This window comes from Rhyacophila brunnea, unplaced genomic scaffold (genome assembly GCF_057557595.1).
Source record: "Rhyacophila brunnea isolate RB1 unplaced genomic scaffold, BYU_Rbru_1.0 scaffold_23, whole genome shotgun sequence".
In the NCBI taxonomy this organism is placed as follows: Eukaryota; Metazoa; Arthropoda; class Insecta; order Trichoptera; family Rhyacophilidae; genus Rhyacophila; species Rhyacophila brunnea.
Window position 1 is genome coordinate 11,403,950 of NW_028232893.1, and position 22,835 is coordinate 11,426,784.

Consider the following 22,835-nt stretch of genomic DNA (forward strand, 5'->3'; position numbering starts at 1 on the left):
CAGTGTGTATTTGCCTTAGCCTACATTTATAACTTCTGTCGTACTGATTATCTGTTAATCCCAAATTTTGTTTGACTCATATGATTTGTCAGCTTTAAATAAATGGTAGGTATTTACAAAAGTAAACGGCTTTAGATACAATAATACGTACCTATTATCGATTTGCATTTCTTCTTAAAGTAAGTGCCTGTCTGTCTAGTCTCTGAGTCAGTGACTTTTTCACTTCCTACACACAATGTAGGGTAAAATTCTCTCATACCCTTAATTATAAACGAAAAAATCTACCAGATTTCTAGTATGAAAGGGTTGCGTTTAATGTAGGTACATATTATTTTTCTAATCAACCGCATTTAATGTTTAATATTATAAATTAACAGTGGCACATTCGGCATATCAGCACATGTGTCCATTGCAGCGAACTACAAGTTTTTAAATAAATTTTCATTCACACAAAAAATATGAAAAATAATACAGTTTGTCGCTGAAAGGCTACAGCGTGCAATTATAGGAGAATTATTATGTACTTTACTCAGTAGTGAGTAGATGGCGTTGTATAGACGAAATAGTTAAATACTGCTGACGTATTCGACAACGGGTATGTCGTAGATGAGTGGAATTTGCTTGAAGAAGCCTTCGTCGAGTTTTCCAATTTACACAGATAAATTGATGTCTTTTAAATGTTTAAAGTAGTGCATACGAGTAGCTACATTAAAATTATGAATTACTATAAAAAAAATTGCGGGACATTTTAAACTTTATTTTATAAATATTTTATTGATAAAATAATTGTAGTAATAAGATACAAGTTTATCTTTAAATGAGTGTTTTATATTTATTATGAATGTTTTTAGATAGATCCGTATTGATTATTTAAAACTTTTTAAAATATATTATAACTTTACTCATCTGAAAAAAATGTATTAAATTCAATCTTTCATATTCTGTCGCTAGATGCCCCTAGTAAGTAGCATTACATTCTCACTCAATATAAATATTTCTTTCATTGTGTTAATTGTCAATTCATGGTTGAACTGCATCGTATTATTGATTAATTTAATAAAACGCAATTTTTTTTAGTACTTATTCTACTTTTATTATTTAAGAAATCTGGCCGGTTTCGTCCGCCTCAGATTGACATTTTCAACTGAATAATATTTATAAAACACAATAAAATTTGATTAGTTCATTTATAAAATTTACAGTAAAAAATAAACAATATTACCACTTAATGAACAAACGATTATAAATATAAACGAAAATACGAGTAAAAATTAACTAACAAATAAAGTAAGAGCTCTATGCAGAATCCAAGATTTCGATCCTAAGGATAAGTTGCCGAAAAGCATGACTTAACTATAGACTATACTGAGTATAGAGTTAAGGAATCCTTAACCATAGACTAATTTTGTTATGAACACGCCCCCTTCTGTATTACCATTTACCACTGACAGCTGCTGTCAAAATAAATTCGCATGTCTATAAAACAGTCCATACACTCAAATTTATTTAACAATGGATCTCAATATGAATATTGATAGTGTTAATTCGTTTTGCATGTACTTGCAGAATATTATTTTACTTTAATACGCCAGCCCGCAGAAATACAAGATACCAGATGATGGAATGACACTTGACGCTAGTGTTACCATGTTAAAAAAATATCTTGCGGTGCCTGTGAAATCACGTATAATGACTTATAATGGAAACATGAGAGTATTATAATTAAATATTAATATGTATTTATAGTTATTGCATTTATAAAATGCAGTTGTCATATTTTTGTAATCGTTTAACAATTGTAAAATAATTTATCTAAACTATAGGAAAGAGAATTTTTAAATATGGTATTATTTTCAATAGAAATGATCTTAACTAAGGACAATGTTTCTGCATAGTGTTTTCTGCTAAGGAAATTTTAGTTATGATAAATGTTTCTGCATTCCGCGCTAAAACAATACATAATGTACAATCTATAAATTTATGTTAAATCAATAAGACAATCCCAAACATTATATTATAGGATACAAAAACGGAGATGACACAAAATTCAATTGATCATTTAACAAATTAGAATTAGGCAAAAATTTATACATATTAATCTCTAGGATTTCCTGTTTATCGATTTTTTTTAATTTCTCATTCAAATGTAGGATTAAATTTTTTTTAATGATATTAAAAGAATGATTATTTAAACATAAATGCTTTCCATAAGAAGACTTATTGCCATTTTTGGCACAGGCTAATTAATGCTCTTTGATTCAAATGTTAATATTATATATATTCGTATTTATATTCGTTTGTCCATCAAGTGGTAAAATTGTATTTTATTTATTGTAAATTTTATAAATGACTTATTAATTATGTAAATGTATTTTGTTATTTTAAATATTGATTAATCAGAAATATTTGTTTGTGTGATATATTGAAATGTTATTTTAGGTACCTGCTTATTGCTTCATATATTGTTTTATGTTAAGGCTATACCTCAGTTGAGGCATGGTGTGCAAATGACGCGTACCGAACGATATATAATTTGTCATATAAATCCAACATGTATTCTATCTTCAGACTATGTCTTCTATTAGTAACAATAATAATATATTCATTGACATGTTTTCTTTTTCACGTAAATGGATAACGTTTTTTAATCATCTTTAAACGATTTAAGAATTAATACCCCCGTCGCCATCCCTAAACAAATTGACGTGTTCACAGCTCGACGTTCGCTCTCCGATTGCCAGCGAGTCAGTGTTGCCATCTTTTTCTATACTGATTAAGGCGTAAAAGTTATAGTATTTCTGAAAAATATATAGTACAGGAACATGTTTCGTCTTGAATCCTTTAAAATTATAGTATTTTGGTATATTTGGCTTAAAATTATAGTATTTTACATTTTTCGGGGAATTAAAATTATAGTATTGTATATTTATAGTATGGTTGGCATCACTGCAGCGAGTCCAAAAATTTCGTCGCACCTATAGTTAAAAATTATTTGCCGTTTCACTGAAGTACCGTCTTAATAATTTAGAATATTTTTTTTAGCGTCCTTAATGACGCAGTACCTACCTATGAAATTTTAATATCCAATTTCATTAATTTAAATTTAATTGTTATTGACAAAGTATTATTGGACGAATAATTCAATATATTGGTAGATTATTTGTGGCGCCTTTTGAATTTGTTTTGACAGATGCCTGTTTTGTAAAGATTATTGAGTTGAATATGTCCCTCTGAGGATGAAACCAGTCCAAATTTAATTATTAAAAGTGGAAAAAGTACTAAACTAAATTGTTTTTTATTAAGTAAATTGAATCAATAATACAATGTATTTCCACCATGAATTGACAATTAACACAATAAAAGAAATTAAATAAAATTAAAGCTTCTACTCAACGTCTAGCAAGTCATTGTATTTGGCAAGATTTTATGTCGACACTGTGGCCACTTGTGTCATCGTCCTGTTTCTCCAACATATTAAGGATCATAAGAGTCACATTGACAGACTGCAGGTCACAGGATTGCAGAAAGTAACGCAAATATCTGGAAAATGCACGCAGTTTTTATAACATAAATGCCTACCTGTATTATAATTTTTTTTATTACACTCAATCATGCATGAATCGGTTCCGTATAGTGTGATCTCTGAACCAGTACACGTTTGCATTCATTAACACAATAATTAAGTCTTACAGCTGTATAGCAAACCTACCTTATCAAGAACATGTATATCACATTTGCTGTATCTATATTCATGATGGTGATCTCCAATGAGTGTAGTGTTGATGCCTTTGAATATTCTTCGCCTTAGGATTGGGTTGTCGAAAACGACAATATGTGAAATATTCAGAAGACGAAAAGCAATGTTTATTACCATATATTTCAATACTTGAATATCTTTCAGATATATTTATTTTACATAGTGAGTGAGTGCATGGTGCCTGACAGGCTTGACACGACATTATATTTGAATTATATAAAAATACTAATCCAGCGATACTAGTCATGTAATTCTGAAAAATTTATAATTAATTAACAGAGATTAGAATTTAGTATTGACTTACGAGTAATTCTAAATCACAAACAACAAATTATAAACAATTTTACATCTTATATGGTTTCCACCCCCATTCTTGCTTGATCATATCCGCTCCCTTTTCTCCAATCATGATCGCCGGAGCGTTAGCGTGTGCAGTCAAAGGTTTTAGAATAATACTGGAGTCTATAAATCGTAATCTGTTAATTCCATGAACCTTCAGTTCGTGATCAACGACAGCTTTTGCGTCAGAAGCCGGTCCCATTTTGCACGTACCAATCTGGTGATGTAAGGTCGCTGAAACTGATCTTACCGCACATTCCCAGTATTGGTCAGTCCCAAATCGGAATTCCTTACATGTTGGGTAATGTTTATCGTGTAATTTAGCTCCAAACTTTTGAAAAGGGGGAGTTTCAGACATTTTAATGATGTATTTAATTGATTCAACAAAGGTTGCCATGTCTCGAGGATCAGAAAAGTAGTCATAGTATATTTTTGGCCAATGAAAAGCATTGTCGTCTCTCAGCTTCATGAAGCCTTTTGACTTTGGGTGCACCAACATTGGAATAATAGAAAAACATTCTTTTTCGACTATATCTTTGTACACTTCATTGAAGAACTTGCCAGATATTTTCATTCCCTTTCTTACGGACTGACTAGCGTCTACTGTTATTCCTCCGGGAGCAAATAACAGCTCCATATCTGGATATTCAGTGAGTTCTTCCGATATATTCGTCTTTATGTATCCAATTCCTTCAAGTCCTCCTATAAGAGTTAACGGTCCTTTCCCATTTCTCAACCAATTTTCAACATATTTCAAGTTTAACATGGAACTCTCAGTTACTGAAATTCCTGTTTGGTTTATCAAAAAAATTAGACCCATGTAGCTCATATGGTCGTACATATTCTGACCGACTTGTAAGTTTTTAATTACTGGTATATTCATCTCTTGCAGGTGTTCTTCTGGACCTACTCCAGACAGCATTAACATTTGTGGAGAAGCGATTGGCCCAGCTGAAAGAATGATTTCTTTTCTGGCTTACACAACATGTCTTATTCGATTTCGAACATATTCCACCGAAGTTGCAGTTTTGGTAAATCTGTCTATCATGATTTTGGTCACTCTGCTTTGTGGTAGAATGTGCAGATTCTTTCGATGTTTGAAAGGTTTTAGAAACGCTCTTGAAGCGCTGTGCCGCTTTCCTTTTAACGTATTGGCTTGCATTCTTGAGAATCCATACTTGTCACCTTGATTGTAATCCAAGACTTTGTGACCTAGGTGAACTGCTGAGTTTAAGAATGCATCCAAGAGAGGTGTTCTGAAAAAAAGCATTACTCATTTTGTAGTTGTTTAGTACCATTTGTAGTTACATATTTTTATAATGATACAAATTCGATTAATAACACATAACTGTTTTAATGATTATTAAATATTGTTTCATAACTTAATGTTACACGATTATATCTCTTTATTATTTTGGTAGTTTAATGTTTTCTTCTTCTTCGGCCATGTTCGCTTCTTAGCTGGAGCACATCATATGGACCCCATACGGCGCCTCCAAGAATCCCTGTCTCCCGCCAGTCTTCTTGCCAGGATCCCGTAGTTGCACCATATACACTCTATAGATAGTATTTAGCGGCCTTCCTGAGCCCCAGAATCCGGTTGGCTTGAAGAACTGGTGTACATGTTTCCCGTTATATGTAACCCCAGGTATTTGAAGCTGTCGATGCTCTCGATGTACCTCGATGAAAATACCTCGATCACTTCCTAAATACGTTTATATAACGATTTATGAAACTATTTTCGCGTTGTTTTTACATTTAATAAATACAATATAGATATTAAATATATTTTGGAGTTCCTTCTCATAATATATCAAAAAATTTAAGATATTATTCAGGACATATTGTATGTGTCCTATATATTATTATGTTACTCTGTCGCTTTCTGATCTCAAATCTGAAACATATTGGATGTTACAATACTAGTAAAAATCTACATCAATGCAATGTTTGCGACTAGAATATCATCTAAAATGCAGAAAATTAAACATATTAGTGAAAAAACACAGTTTTGCGAAACATTAGAAACAAACAAAGTTTGAGTGAGTGGGCGTTTTTTTCTATAATTTATTCTAATACCTATGTAAGTTTCTGAGGTATTTCAAAAATTGTGTATTTTTAACATTCTTAAACATTTATCACGGAAATTTCCGTGTCCGGTATAATAAGGATTAAAACTTTATGTATATTAATTATTGAATATTTTTTTTGACCATGTCCGATCCTAATATGACTATATGGGCCTCCGCAGAGTGTAGGTTTCTATTAACAGACTATTGTTTTTACGTGAAATGGATTTTAGCCACTTGCTCATACACAAATTGATAAAAAAAAGTATGTCGCTATCCAAGAGACCCGACATTCTTCTTACATTTTCTATAGTACGTATAGAATTCGACGAACTGGTTGCTGACAGAACTCATAAAGTCGCCAATGACTGATGCTTCTTCACGTGAAATAATAATCGCATAACCTCAAACTGTCAAACACATTGTCTTTCCTACACAATTCCAAGCTTTTTCCGTAATATCCTATGGGAATATTCAGGCAGCCTGTAATTATACAGGCAGGGGTATTTTTTCAACTTCTGCCACAAATTTTAAATTAAAAATCGGTTCACTCAATTTTAACTTTTGACGTCTTGACTTGTTATTGTTTGTTCAGTGCTACCAATTTTGGTAAGAAATTATTATTTTTTATTGTATCTACTGATATTGGCATCACTGCTTTATGGGGGACTAGAAACTGAAAGACTAGGAGAATAGCAGATCGCGTCTCTTCAGTTTAGTAGCGAACGTTTTGAAACTGAGAGATTTCAGTCTTGCCGTGAGCGAGCCGCCATTAAAATACGTTAGCTAGATTCTGGCAGTAATTTTAGTTTCAGTCTCGTCTTTTTTTAGTATTCTCCTGAGCGGAAGTCCTTATTATAACAGCGTGTGGGGCTATTTAGCAATTTAATTTATTCTTAATTTTATAAAAACACTGTGGGGTGGTGTAAAAATCATTTAATACGAGTGAATTTCGGGTATTTGCCGAAAACATCCCTACCTCTGATTTCGAGTAGTAATATTATAATAAGTTTATTAAAAGTGTTGTGTTACCTGTCAATTTAATACTAGTACATAATATATTACTAATTACTGCTTTTCTATTTTTTCCAGGTAAGAGATCCTGTTTTGCTACTCACCGACTTCAACATAAAACGTAAAATGGCAGTGAGTTTTTTATGATTTAATACTATGACCAAATCCGATCCTAATAAGATCATATTATGTGCCTCTACAGAGTGGAGGTTTGTATTAACAGAACATTGTTTTCACGGGAAATCGATGTTAGTCACTTGCTCACCCTATTAGGTCCATACTCTGACGCAAATTGAAAACCAATATATTATGTATTTGCCAGACCCAAGATTATAACCTGTGACCCACGATACTATAAGCCGACGATTAAGCCGCTCGGCCATCGTGGACAGTAAAGCCATATAGCCATTTAAGCAACATCATGTATAGGTATTGATTATTGAGTAAAAAATAATATACTGGTGAAAAATACCACAAATGCAATGTTTGCTCATTTATTTGCTCGCGTTTTGATACAATGAAAAAACATTGAAGTACACAGTAGTATATTAAATGTGTTGTTTTTTTGCGAATTAGGTAGGTAGGAAGGTCGGGATTATATTTTTATGCAAACAATTGTATCACTACAACAAATAAATTGACCAACTCCTCAATTTGTTTTTTCTCTCCACTATTTTTATTTTCTTATTTCGCATTTAACCTCTACTACGAGTATATTGTGTGTTTAAACATTTAGAATGTTATATAAACCATTTCTTTTATTCAACAAATAATTCACAAGATTTGAGAATGTAACATTCTACACTATATTTTTAACAAAATATAGAAAACGCAATTTGATAAGAATTTCATGTAGGGCTTAACAGTTAAAATTAGCGTAATTGAGTAGAACGCCCGTAACTTAAATAGGTAAAGCATGTTGGCGCGATACCAGTGAATATACGGGTTCGGGTTCCAAATCCGTCGGGCGTCGTATCGTTTTCAAATGTAATTTTTCTAGTAGGTATATATAACGTGTTTTCAAGTTATGTGTGGTCAATTTAGAGTGTTATATAACAATAAATTATCGCTTTGTTTAATTTGTTTATTTCTTTGTGTACGCCGTGAATTTTTTGTGATGCCGTAGAAAGAAAGAAGAAGAAAGAAGGCAATTTTCTTACTTGTATGGTATGTCCTCGACGCTTAAAAGTCCTCCTTTCCTATGGTAAGCGGAGTTGCTCAAGCCCTTCAGATTTGCATTTTCTGACTTCAAATAATACCGAAGGACATCTTTGTACGACCTGTCGATTAAAGAATATATTTTTGTGTTACAACATCATCGATATTGTTGATTCAACTACCCTTTTCCTACCCAGGATATGATTCCTAGTTAGTTTGAGCACTAATAGGTATTTTCAATATTTTTCAAAAAGACTGGCTAACTAAAGGTGTCCCAAAATTCACGCAAGAAGAAATTTTGATAGAAAACACAGATTTTTAATTAAAAATTGTAATTTTTTTATTGATTCATACAGTTCGTGTTGTTTCATAATGCATTCAACGAACTCTCTTCGCTGTGCGTGGTCAGTGGGCTTTTCAGTTATGGAATCAATTCAACTTTGTAAGCATGAATATGCAAATCTTTCGTGAGAATACTCTGTAGAGAGCTTCTCGAAATGTCCAATTCTTGATCACGGTACCGTATTGATGTTCTTGGAATCTCAGCTACACTCTCACGAACTGCTTCGATGTTTTGTGCTGAACGGCTTGTTGAAGGACGGACAAGTGATCCAGTCTCCCTGAATTTTTAATTAATCTCTTCACAGTCGATGAAGTTTAACCACTATTCCGACCATTTGAAACGAAAATGGTCATGAAAAATTGACTAAAGAGTGTCTATGTGCCAGCAAATCCGTGGAGGCCATTTATCCGATATGCTATTCCATACATAATCCTATACCGTATACTTTATGAATCAATAAAATAATACAATTTTTAATTAATAATCTGTGTTTTCTATCAAAATTACTTCTTGCGTGAATTTTCGAACATCTATATTAACTATTTCTTTTATTCAAGGAATAATTCACAAGATTTAAGAATATGTCATTCTGATTATTGGACAAATAATTAAAATTTGTCGCAATTAGTATGTCACGCCGTTGCATATTGGTTAAATGCGACGGATGGGGCGTAAACCCGGGAGATACAGGGTTCGATTCCCCGTCGGGGTGACTTAGTATTTAAAAAAAAAAAGGTTTTTTCTATTGGTTATAATATACTCTCTCAGAAAGTGTTTTTCAAAATTATATATCGTCTCTGTTCTGGCAGAACACACTAACTGAAGAATACTTGTTTTGAGTAATTTGACTTTGAAGTTGTTAAAATGTTTGAAATGGTCTATCATGTGAGTTTATTAAGTAATCGTAAAAAGGATGACTTTAAAATAAAGACTGTTTATTTATTAAGAAGGTTTCCAGACGGTAAAGTTTGAAATAAGGAACATTTTGGTACTAACTCAATATGTCATTTTTTCGTATTAGTGTCTTCTGCCAGAACAGTGACGAATTATGATCTTTACTAGAGATTGCAATACAGAATAAAAATACGAATGCCGGTATTCGTGAAATATATGGGATAAATATAGATATTGTATATATATAAATCTCTTTAAAATATTAATAATATATAGCACGTGCCATTGTTGATTTCCAAGGGAGTTGAAGGGCAACGGAAGTAAACCAGACATCGCGTAACCCGACAAAAAATAGAGTTGTGTTAAACCTTCTTGGTTAATTTATACATTTTGTTTCCACTTTTAATAACGAATATATCGGTATTATCTGATTTTTAAAACCAGAACTATTTGAACGCATCGCAGTACATGCGTAGTCTGCGCATTGTCTGCTTCAAGTGGGTTTAAATATCGTCGTTTTTTGTGATAAAAGTTCTAGCGTACGTAGATCCTTCGCCCACGGACATCTTTTCAACATCATTTGTCATTGTGGCTAACCGAATAATTCGAAAATAAGCAAAAACTAATATAATTTTTACATCTTTTTATTAAAATGAGCATTACAAAAAAATGAAAACACTGCTTTCTGTGAAAAATTGAAAACTATTTCACGTAGCTAGTTGACGTGGTGCGTAACACGCTTTCCACATAAAGCATGGGAAAACTACTGTGTTAAAACCAGAATTAAAAAGTTGAAATGAAGTGGAAGATGAAGTGATCAAATGCAGACCTAGCTTATACGCTATTCACCCAGCCGGCTCTCGTGGTACAATGCGCAAGGCGTCGGTCTTCCATCCTTGAGCTTTGGGTTCGATGCCGGTGAGGACACTATATATTTATGTGATTATCTCAAAGTCTGGGTGTTTGTGACTATTAAACATTACTAACAACCACCTTGTACGAAAAAGCAAGGAGATGGTTATTATATTAAAAAAAAGAAAAGCTATTTACCCGTTGATCGGCTTAATAACGATTGTCGAAAATAATTGAAACGTCACATCTGACGGCATTGAGTAATAATATTATTAGGGTCGAAATCTAGCAAAAATACACATCATCATCATCAGGGGCGCGACAACCCGGTGTGAGTCTTGGCCTCCTCCAACAGCTCCCTCCACCTGTCCCTATCCAGTGTGGCCGCTTTCCAATTCGATAATATTACCCCCACAATACGGCAGTCACTGGCAGCTCCATCCAACCAGCGAATCTTTGGCCTGCCTCTTCTTCTACTCCCAATTGGATTGCTGGACATCACTCTCTTTGCCGGTCCATTGTCATTCATATTGTGCACATGATCTAGCCATCGCAGTCTCCCAATCTCGATTGATTGAACTGCGCTGCAATCTTCGTACAGCCCTTAGAGCTCAGTATTTTATCTTCTCCTCCAATTGGTGCCGTCCCTGATCAGTCCATATATACGACGGAGAATTTTTCTTTCAAAAATGTTCAGGGCTCGTTCATTTCGCAGAGTTAATGTCCAGGTATCCGATGCGCAGGTGAGCAATGGCATTACAAGTATGTCGTAAAGAGTGCTTTTAGTTCGGCGAGATAGTATGCGGGACTTAAAATGTCTTAGGTCAAAGTAGCATTTATTCGCAGACATGATTCTCTTGTTGATTTCTTCTGTAATATCATTATGAGTTACAAGAGAACCAATGTATATGATACTGTCGACCGTATCAAACTTGTATGCACCAATATCTAACTTTAGTGCGCCTTCTCGTGGTGTGACATAGACATTGAAGTTAAATTCCCTCCACCAAAACCCGCCCCGTACCACCCTCGGTCTTAATCGAGAGTATCACGGGACCCATCAATTGGTGATGTGAAGCATCTAAAAATTGGCCTGGGAGTGTCCTGGGAGAAGATGCCCAAGACTTAGGTTGCTACGCTCAAAGTGAGCTCTGACTGAGTTTACTGAGTTTACTCTAATGCAAAGTGCCAGGGAGAGAAAAAGCACATGGAATTTACTTTAAAGAAAAAGAAGCTACTATTTTAATATAACAAAGAACGAAGCTAATCATACAGGCAGCAAAATTTATGTGAAGAGATCTTCACGCCCGTAGTAAGACGCCGCAAATTTTTTGAATGCAAGATAGTTGGCCTTAGTAGCAACCAGGTCGGACGGGCCGATGGGTCCAACAGCTGGTTGGACCGACCTGAGCATTTCCTCCCGTTCGGAGCACATACTCAGACACTCCCATAGGATGTGATTGGCATCCTGTACCTCCCATCCGCATGGACATGTCGGATGGCTTACAAGTCCAAGCTCAAAGAGCCTGCCAGCGAAACCACCATGACCAGTCACAAATTGACTGGTGTAATGGTCTGGAGTCAAATACTTGGTTATCTCCATTCGCCACTGAATGTCTGGAAAAAAGCTGTATGTGTGCCGGCCCTTGGTGGATTCGTCCCACTTTCGCTGCCAGGTCTTAATGGCCGCATCTAGCGACATGAGTCTAATTTTGCGCTTCAGTAGTGCTAATCCCTCGCCGGCTCGTCGAGGGGGGGGGACGAGATGAAAATCACCAACGTCGGCCTCCTCACCTTTGAGAAGCAACACTGAAGCGCCGCTGACCTGAATGTGCAGGTCAAGTGGGAGAATACCGGCCAGGATCGGGAGCGCGTCGGTTGATGTCGTACGGTAGGCTTTGGTAATGGACAGGAGCGCGCTGCGCTGTCCTCTTAAAAGAGAGATTCTAAGTTTGACACTCTTGGGAATGCGCGGGCACCAGGCACTGGCGCCATAAGCCGCTATTCCCATAAAAATGGCGCCGTAGGCGATCTTGAGCGCCCTTACTTTTAAGCCCCATCCTTCACCAGCCATGCGGCCGATCCTCTGGAAGGCCACCCCAGCCTTGTGGACTTGGGTTTCGGCATGGTGTAGGAAATTTAACATTGTGTCCATTTTGACGCCTAGATAGGTGACGATCTTCGACACTTTCACTCTCGTGTCACCGAATCGGACTGTGGGTAGTCTCGAACAGCTAAGTCGTCTCGGTCCTTTAAGGACAATGGCTTCTGTCTTGGAAGGTGCGAACGATAGTCTAGTTAATCTACCCCAAGCCTCAATTGATGCTAAAGCTTCGCCAACGGTGCTCTCAATCTTCGCCCTGCTGTCGGCCTCGACCAGCAGCAGCGCATCGTCTGCGTAGGCAATGACAGTACAGTCGGTTGGAAGCGGAATTCTAAGGAGATCGTCGAAGAGTACGTTCCAGAGAAGGGGCCCGAGGACTGAGCCCTGGGGACATCCCATGCTGGTTTTCCTCTCTATTGTTGTTGATCCAACACGAAACTCGATCGATCTATTCGTGAAATAACTTTGAATTGACGCGAACAAATTTCCTGGTAGTCTCTTCAGCCGGAGCTTTTGAAGTATAAGAGGCCAGGACGCACTATCAAACGCACCTGCAATGTCCAGGAAAACTCCTAGGACGTATTTACGGCGAGAATTTTCAGCAATGGCAATCACGTTCCTAATGGCGTCGACTGTTGATTTGCCTCTTCTGAATCCAAATTGCTTATCGGAAAGCGGCGAGTGTGTCTCCAGGTGGGCTTCAATCCTGTGGCACAGTAGCTTCTCCAGCACTTTGCCCAGAGCGGGCAGAAGTGTTAGAGGGCGGTAGGCTTTAGGGCTAGACGGTTCTCGGCTGCCAGCTTTGGGGATTACCTTAAGTAAGCCCCTCTTCCAGCAGTCGGGGAACGTGCCGCTTCTGATGCAGTCACTGAAGAGGGCTGTAATCTCTGGCGCGGCGATGGCCCATGTGCGTTTGACAAGTAAATTGTCTATGCAGTCCGGGCCCGGGGCCTTGCCAGCAATCAACGAACGCACGATGTGGTTGATCTCCTGTTCGGAAGGCAACGATGAGTGATCCGTGTCGATGGGAAGAGAAGTCTCAAAGCGGGCCATCCTCATGGCGTCATCGTCCCTGGATTCATCATCCAGGGGGATGAGGGCCTCGAGTAGGACCGCAGCCGTTTCAGACTCGGTACTGGTGAATCCGCCACCCGGTTTCTCAATGCCGCACAAGAGGCTCGTCGGTCTGAGTCCCAGCCTCAGTGCGCGATATGGAGGACCCCAGGGGTCCGAACCTCCCTCAATGGTGACGAAATTACGCCAGTAGTCTTTCTTGGCTTGAGTGATCGCTTTCTTGTATTCCGTTCGAGTGGATTTGGCCATGGTTGCAAGGGGATCGATGGAGGCAGGTGGTTGCTTGCGCAGGCGTGCACGTTGATGGGCCTTACGCGCTTTTCTGAAAAGATCACGCAAGCGAGAAACATGCTGCGTCCACCACGGCGACTGGCTTGGTGGTTTGGGCTTGCAGCGTCCGAGTGAAGCTTCGGCTGATCCGGTGATGTCTGCAGTCAGTCGTGAGGCGGCATGTATTTAGTTTTTGCCTCGTTTATTTGTAAGCCCATTCTTTCAGCAGAGGCTTCTAGTGCTGTGAATGCCTTTTTTAGCGCCAATTCTGATATGGTAATGATGTCGATATCATCGGCATACGCCAGCAACTGCACAGACAGCAAAAATACACAGGTATCCATCCACATATTATTTTATTTATATTTTCACATAATATTACGTAATGATCAATTATTTCCATAACCCGTCAAAAGTTTACTTTCTTTGAAAATTAATCATTTAATTGAATTGATAATACAATTCAATTGTTTACAATTAAGTACATACCATCCAGGGTTCCCGGCTTCCTCCACCCTGTCCCAATCAAGCTTATTTCCTCTGGTGTAAATCATGTAATTTATGACGGAAGTTCCCCCAACTGCCTTTCCGCGTGGCCAGTAGCAGCGTTGGTCATCCATTGCTTAAACAAAATTATAATATTACTAGTTGATTTTAACTAGGGATTGCAATACCGAATGAAAATACTAATACCGATATTTTGGTATTTTCTATTGAATGTCGGTATTACTTCTAATTATCGGTAATATTCGTGACATATATGAAAAAAAAACATATCTATCTACCAATAAATATATACAACATTGCTGGTCTGAAAGGCGTTGAAGGGCAATGGAAGTAAACTACACATCACATAACCCGACAAAAAATACACATGTTAAACCTTTTACGTTAATTAATACATTTTGTTTCTACTTTCAATTCCGAATATATCGGTATCATCTTATTTTAAGAACCGGTATTTTGGTATACTGGTTTTGAAACCCACGGCCACATTGGCAACAAGTTGCTGGCAACCTCATTAAATTTCGATTAAAATAATTTTTGGCCAAACAAATTTTGATAATTATCGTGATATTTAATGAGGTTGCCAGTATGGACACGGCATAATATTAACATGTGCGTAGTAGCCATTCGAAGTCGGCTATATCTGATCACTGTTTATCGACTGCATCACCGGTTTCCCAACCCTAGTATGTCTCCAGGATATTATTTACATACAATGTTATTTTATAACTTTTATAACTAGTTAATTTTAGTCACCGACCATATCGTAACCCTTTGAATATTTTTGGTTGGTGTATGAAAAAAAATGTACTGCAGGCCATTGGTTCCTTTGTGAAATTTTTTTTCAAGTGTTCGGTGTCTTGAGATCTAAAATAGTAATTAACGCATTACACCATGACAGTGGTTTATCTCCACAGAACAGATAATAAATAGAATACCGATAGGCCATATTCAATACGCCACATGGTGAAGCAGGATTTTGAATGTGTGAGTGTCCTACGAAAATGAAGCACGCATTATGCACGTGCAATGGTGTGTGTAATACACCAACATTAAATGAGCGTAAATGCATAAACCGAAAGCAGTTTTCAGTATTCGACGTAAAACTTATTATTGACACGTGTGTAAGTTTAACCCGGATTCTTCCTTACTCGAGTCGGTTACCTGCTATCGCCTTACCCGTTATGTATTTCAGTTCCCATTATTTCTGAGTTCCCTGTTTATCTCTCTCCGATTTTTTTTTTTTACATTTTTTCCTTCGAGTGCTAAATATACCCGTTTTATGCAATTGTGTGAATTTGACAGGAAAATAAACAATTAAGGCATCTATTATCAAACACGGCCAAGTCATGTCTTTGACGATGTTCAGATGTTTTGATCAGAGTGTAGGGAATTTTAATACACGTCATGATTCATTATAATATGTTGCAATGACGTAAATTATATTCACATTCATTTTAAATTAAGTAGTGTTTTACTATCAAACGTAGCAAAATTAATTAGCATAAAAAAATAAAACAAGGAAGCGATTACTTAAATCAGTGGTTTCCAAACTTTATGTGACTACGGCCCCCCTTCTTATAAAATTTTAAATGGTAAAAAATGTATTACCAATACAAAAAGTGAAAAAAATGTACCCTATTGACAGAATAATAACAAGATTTTTCAATGTTATATATTCATTTTAAAAATAATTTGTTTTTAATGCGATTGATGTGCTTGTTTAATAGGACAAAGTTTGTCAAATTTAGGTGGCATTGAGGAGAGTGCTACTCGTAGCTCTTTTTCTACTACGAAATGGGCTCGATATATGGATTTCATTGCAACTAATGCAAACAATCTCGTTTCGTACAAATATGATGTTACGAATGACAGCAGTACCTACCTACCTGCATTGCGTTTCTTGACACAGTGTTATATACTTCACTTCGATTCAAACAAAATTGAACTAGGGTTTCATTATGATTTTTTTATTTCAATGAAGTATCGCATGATAATTTTTTTTTTTTTAGTAGTCAATCCAAATTCATCATCTTGTTCGCGCCTCTTTTTGCACTAGTATGCGCCTCCCGGTTTGGAAAGCACTGAATATAATCCATCTCAATAGAGAGCTGTTGAATTTTAATAAATAAAAAATCATTTTTTTGTTAGGTAAACAATGCTGCAAAGCAATTATTCGTTATGCTTCTTCTTGGTCGTGCACTCATGGCTGAGGATCGTGACCACATTTAAATTTCGCCATCCTTTGAGCGACCAAGTCTTTCCATCCTTCTCGATCTTCCGCTTCTCTCAGGGCAGAATGGATGGTGCCCCCAGTCAGCTGTTTCACTTGGTCGCTCCATCGCGCAGACGCTCTTCCTCTGCTTCGCCTTCCCTGGAGGCTACCCAAAACTACCAGTCTCTCCAGGTTGTCCGGTCCGCGCCTGACAATATGTCCAAAAAACTGCAGAATTCTTCTCAGACATATCGTCGAGAGCCGTTCTTTTATCTTCAGTCCCTGGATGATTGACTGGTTCGTCCTGTGCTCCGTCCAAGAAATGCGAAGCATTCGGCGCCAGCACCACATCTCAAAGGCATCAATTGCCTTCCGTTCTCTTGCCTTCAGGGTCCACGACTCGACTCCGTATAGGAATATCGAGAACACTAATGTTTGCACAAGCATCATTTTTGTGGCAATCGAAATTCCCCGATCCTTCCATATAGTGGTAAGGCGTGTCATCGCACTTTTTGCAATTTGTGTGCGCCTTCTTATTTCCGCTTCGCATCCGCCCTTTCCACTGATGGTCGATCCAAGATATACAAACTCGTCGACTGTTTCAAGGTTTTGGAGTGTACTTGGTGTTGGTAGAAGGTTGGCCCGATCAATAACCATTCACTTGGTTTTATTCCTATTAATAAGGAGGCCGTATTTGCGACTCTCTTCCTCTACCCGGTGTAGCAGCTCTCAGAGTTCCCTTTCATCAGCAGCGATTAGTGTGGTATCATCTGCGAATCTTTATGTTATGCATAATAATAATTATTTTATTTGGGTAAATTCATTTTTAAATCAGTCAATAAGTAATACCATGAGTGATAATTAATTAAAATAATTCACTTCTATAAACATGTATTCCGGATGCCATCAGAGAGTGCGACACTTCATACCCTTGTGGCACAGTACCAACACCAGCACCTACACATTTTCGACTCGCGTCAAAACGCGCGGTCTTTGTTTTTATCTTTTTTCTCTATGGATTGTCTATTAAATTACATATTATATATTATTATGTCTAGTGTTTACGTCTATTATCTATGGTCTACTGGTTGGGTTCTGTTCAAAATATTATACATGGATTAAATATCGCATGTCATTTTAACGTACGCACACGTATAAATTTTTAAAATAATTGAAAGTACCATCAATAATGAATAATAATTCAAAATACTAATGAATTGGTGTTTGGACTTTCGATAATTGAATTTATGTAGATATTGATCATTCAAAATATTCTGCAGAATGACAAAACCATAGACAAAATTTGTCGACGTACCAGCATGTGACAGCACGTAACGTAATGTAATCGCTGCATTATTAATTTACTTCGGACTTTTGACTCGCCAATGGAGCGCCTGCATGATAAGTTTTATATTATGCGTAGGTACTTATCTCGCTATTATTTCCGCAGGTTTTTTTCAAAAGCGATTCATTAACAAGTAGATATTGTAGAAATATTTTAAAATATTTCTCACTAGTAAGCACCGTTGCATATCGCCTGACCTTCAATTTGTTATTACATTATTTGTATAGATAAAAAAATAAATAAAAAAATGTGTTCTATATTTAAAATAGGTTTGTCAAATATCGTTAATTAAGGGGGGACATGCTCGTCGAAGGTCAAAATTGAGTTTTTATTGTATTTTCAAACCATGATTCTGGACACTCCTTAAACGTTGTAGATGATCTATTTATATAATTTTGAAGCCTTATTATCCTTTATAGTTATTTTAAATATTTGATGACTGCATGAAGTATTTTTGTTACATAAAATAGTATTCTTTTAAACCTCTCGCTCTAATGTTTTAGAATATAGTCATATTTCGGTACATAACTGTGCAGTGGCGTTAAGATTTTTTACATTTATTAATTTTTAAACGCATTTATAAAACCATTAGTATAATTTATTATGAGATAATTTTTGTAAAATATTCACGATAAAAAATTATTTTGATAATCTCTGTGATCCCAAATTTTACAAGAATTAGGCATTTTATTATTCAAAAATCGGCAAGATTAACACATTTTAAGATGATTCTAAAGATATTTATTATAAGCTATGTCTTTGACCATTCAAGTGTGATAAAAATCTTATGAATAATGATTGCTTTATAATAATTATTGACCTAAGAATAAGGTAGTGTTTTTTTGAAATACGCCATTTCTTTTGTCATTCCCTAGTGGTTAAGCTACAACATACGGCCGTAGCCATAAAATGACAAACTATAATTAAAGTAGGGAGTAAAATTATGTTAACGCGCGTGTTTAAATCAAATGTTTAAAATAACTATAAAGGATAATAAGGCTTCAAAATTATATAAATAGATTATCTACAACGTTTAAGGAGTGTCCAGGATCATGGTTTGAAAATACAATAAAAACTCAATTTTGACCTTCGACGAGCATGTCCCCCCTTAAACTATTTCCATTTATTTGTCTCAGGGTTTCAACTATTATATTCGCAGCGTCATTTCTGACCCCCCCCCGATGGTTTTATTTTTGAACGTACATAATTTTAAAAAAACTTCTAGAAGATATTATATTAAAACCAATACAATAAAAATATTAAAAAAAAAAAAAAAAAGACACCCAGCAGGAATCGAACCTGCATATCTCGAGTTTCGCACCCATACGCATAGACCACTATGTTACAGGGGTAACTTAATTGCAACACATTTTATCTAACTATCCACTCCCCTCTGTCTGCCGCAAGCTCCCTCCACCGCCTTAGTCTCAGGTATGCTGTGTCTCTTTCTATACAGTCCAGCCACCGTAGTCTAGGTCTCCCGACCATCCTTTTCCCTTCTGGTCGTTGAAGAGAAGCCTCTTTGGTGGTTGGGTGTCTTCCATTCTTGAGACATGGCCTGCCCAACGAAGTCGCCCCACTTTCACGTGTGAGACTACAGGGAGATCTTCATACAACGCATATATTTACATACTGTTCTAAAGACTCTTTAATATCTTTCTTTTAAAGATATCCAGCTTCCTCTCATCTTTTTTTTGATAAAGCCCAGCATTCCGACCCATAGGTTAATATGGGTCTGATGAGGGTTTTGTATAACTTATACAGATAGTTGGAATTTTTTAATAATGCATCAAATAGCTTCAAAAGTTTGTGCTTCCCTGAAGGGCACCAATAATAACCAATTTCTCTAGATTTTCTGATTTACGACGAGCAGTTTGTCCGAAAACCCGTTTTCTATACCAAAATAAAATGTATTAGTTTTGTTACCCAAACAAACTCCTTCCTGCTTCTCCATTGTATACCCCCAGGCGTAATCGGTTAGCTGGAAGCTCGCCGCGAGAATTGGGACGTCAGTTGCTATGGTCTCTCCAGCGCCAGCCTCTAGCAGTAACACTGTCCACCTTCCTCCTTCGGTTAGTCTGTTTGCCAGCACGCTGCCTGCAGAGCCGGCTCCGATTATCACGAAGTCATATTCATTGAATGGATTTTTTAGACCTACAATGTATCAGTAATTCATGATTAAATGCTCAGTGTGTTCACGAAAAATCTTAGTTACCCCCGCGTTTGTACGGTCTTTGCTGGATCAAGCTTTCTTTAGACTTATGGATACTATCTAACTACCTTTCTCTTTGGTATAGTAAAATACTGTAGTTTAAACACTGGGACACATCGGAATTGTTTCGGAAACGACGAGTTTATTTGGTGTTAATATATACTAGATTACTACATTTTATATAATTTATTTTTCGGATGACGAAATATGCGTAGCGCGAGCGAACAGTGTTTTCTGCGTGCTGTTAAATAAGCTTCTGCCGCCAAAAACAAACGGTCACACTTGCGAGCCGTGCAAAAATGCGGCGTTGCCATTCGTATTTTTTTTTGACAATGTTGCCGGTCAGATATTTATTAGACAGGTATTAAACATTATTTAATTATTTTCGCAATCAGCCGTTACTATTTGTTGGATTCGATACCGATTCGGGCCTCTCCAGATACACTAAGACGTCCCCAAATGGGGACCATACGGGGGTGTAACATTACACACAATGTTAATGAGAACTCTAACATTGTTAGTCTTGACCTTTGTGTCCCTGATAATTTACTATCTTAAAAATCGGTAGCATCAGTCGTTTGTTCTCCCAATGTGCATAACTCACCTGCCATTGGTGATGCCAATTGGGAAAGTAATAACTCTGTTCAACCTAATCGATTCAGATATTGATATATTGCACACACCTACGTAAGGATGAGTTTAGGTTGAAATTGTTTTATAAATCCTTAAAATAGGCTCTACATAGCTCATTCGGGGTACCTCCATGTAGGGATTGCAATACCGAATGAAAATGTCAATACCGGTTTTTCGGTATTTCTTATTGAATACCGGTATTCATTAAACATTAAAAAAACAGACTTTACCGACTTTATTGGTTAATTATAGGTTAATATAAGTTAAAGTGTATAGAAATAAACAAACGGCGTTCCAATAAGCGGTCCTTTTTTTTGAGTGTGTAATTTAACAAGATAATTACGAGCTAGTCAATTATCACAAGTTTTGTTTTTGTTTCGTAACGCCAAAGAAGTATAACTTCTAACGCGCGTGCATAAGTAGACACACCGATTTTTTTGTAGCTTTTCCCCTTTTTATGTACTTTTTAAACTTTAAATATTTTATTTTATGGGCTCAATTATTGGTGTTGCTAGTTAGTGTACATTGTGATTGATGAAATCCGCCTTCATTGGTACACAAATAAGAAAATGAATAGTTTGATGTAATTATCTGTTAAATTTTAATAGGGAGACTGCATGGTATGTTCTCATATTTTATGCTACAAAAGAAATGAACTTAACAAATGCATTATTTTTGGCGCTATTTTGGAAAATAGTGTATTATTATAATATAATTATTACTTATTACCTTTTGGTAAAGGATAACTCTCCCGGAGAAAGTCGAAGAGATCCGCAGTGCTGCGAGGCCAGTATAATTGGACGACCCACGTCTTTAGATGGTTCCATATTCGCCAGAAGACACCGTTCAGTCCGCCGGTACGAAGAAACGAAGCACTATCATCGTCTAATGATCTCGGATAATCACCGTCAACCATTCGTCCACGTCTGTCTTCTCCGTGAAAGTAATCATTTTCTTCTGTACTTTGGTCATAAATAGAAACTCTAGAATTTTCGTTAAGTACGGTATGAAGAAACGGATCACTCACATTGTTTATGGATCTCGGATAACCACTACCAAGGATTCTTCTTTCTCTATCGTCTACATTAAAGTTTTCGTATTTTTTGGCACTTTGTTTATAGATCGAAAAACCCGAAGTATCGCTAATTGATTGGCTTCTTGCATTGTATTTTTTCTCATTGTGATTTTCCTCGCTAATATAATCATTCTTGAAGTTTCCAATTACGCGATACTCACAAAACATATCATCTATTTCTCCTGACAATGTCAAAAATACGAATATGATTTTTAACATATCCATGTTTGAAGTGTTTCAAATTGAAATGTAATTGTTACGTATACACGGTACACTAACTATTTGACATATTCGAATGTAGCGTTTCCCGTGCTAGTCATTATGAATGGCCACATTTATATTGTTTTTTTTCTCAATGAAATTGTACTAGTTGAATGTTAAATCTATTTTTAACGGTTTCACCAGCTTTTTGTCAAGGAAAAGCTTGTCACTAAATATTTTCTTGATGCCGTCACAGCCACAAATGACTAAAGTATAGTTTTTCACAATTTAAACACCAGAACAATCAAAGACTGTATTTATGGAAAAGTTACGTGTATTTTATCATGTTTTATCACTGTATTTTAACTTGTGTATTTGTAATGATGTATTTGACGAAATAATCAATGCATTTATTATTCAAAATTATTGTTTAATTGATGTTCTTTTATCACTACTTATTAATTTATTAATTTAAATTATATTTATGCTACTTAATTTAACAAGTTAAACTATCAATTATTACGTATTAAGTTGTAGATTGTAGAGTACATTAATTTTTCAAAAAAACCAAGTAAACTCGTTCACCATAAAGTACGATTTATACGGGCTTTCAGGTGTCCACACTATCCGATAACAAAGCCTTATTGGTAAATTCACAAGCACAAGTAGTTGGAAGGTTCTTGTGGCTGATTGTAAAGAACCGACCAAGGAGGAGAATCGTATCCACCTATTCGTATTGCTATAGACTATCGTAACACTCCAAATTGTTGCCC

The 22,835-nt window shown here is 36.2% G+C and overlaps 1 protein-coding gene across 1 annotated transcript; it reads right to left on the reverse strand.

The window, feature by feature from the left end:
• Window positions 1-3,857: 3,857 nt before the first annotated feature.
• On the reverse strand, window positions 3,858-22,481 carry LOC147069489 (glucose dehydrogenase [FAD, quinone]-like). The gene is made up of 5 exons (XM_085950419.1): window positions 21,516-22,481; window positions 19,868-20,095; window positions 14,364-14,496; window positions 8,340-8,459; window positions 3,858-5,352 (listed from the first exon to the last, which is right to left on the reverse strand). Exons 1-5 carry the CDS (start codon window positions 22,084-22,086, stop codon window positions 5,073-5,075), a joined length of 1,332 nt encoding a protein of 443 aa, XP_085806545.1. The 5' UTR covers window positions 22,087-22,481; the 3' UTR covers window positions 3,858-5,072.
• Between the last annotated feature and the right edge of the window lie 354 nt (window positions 22,482-22,835).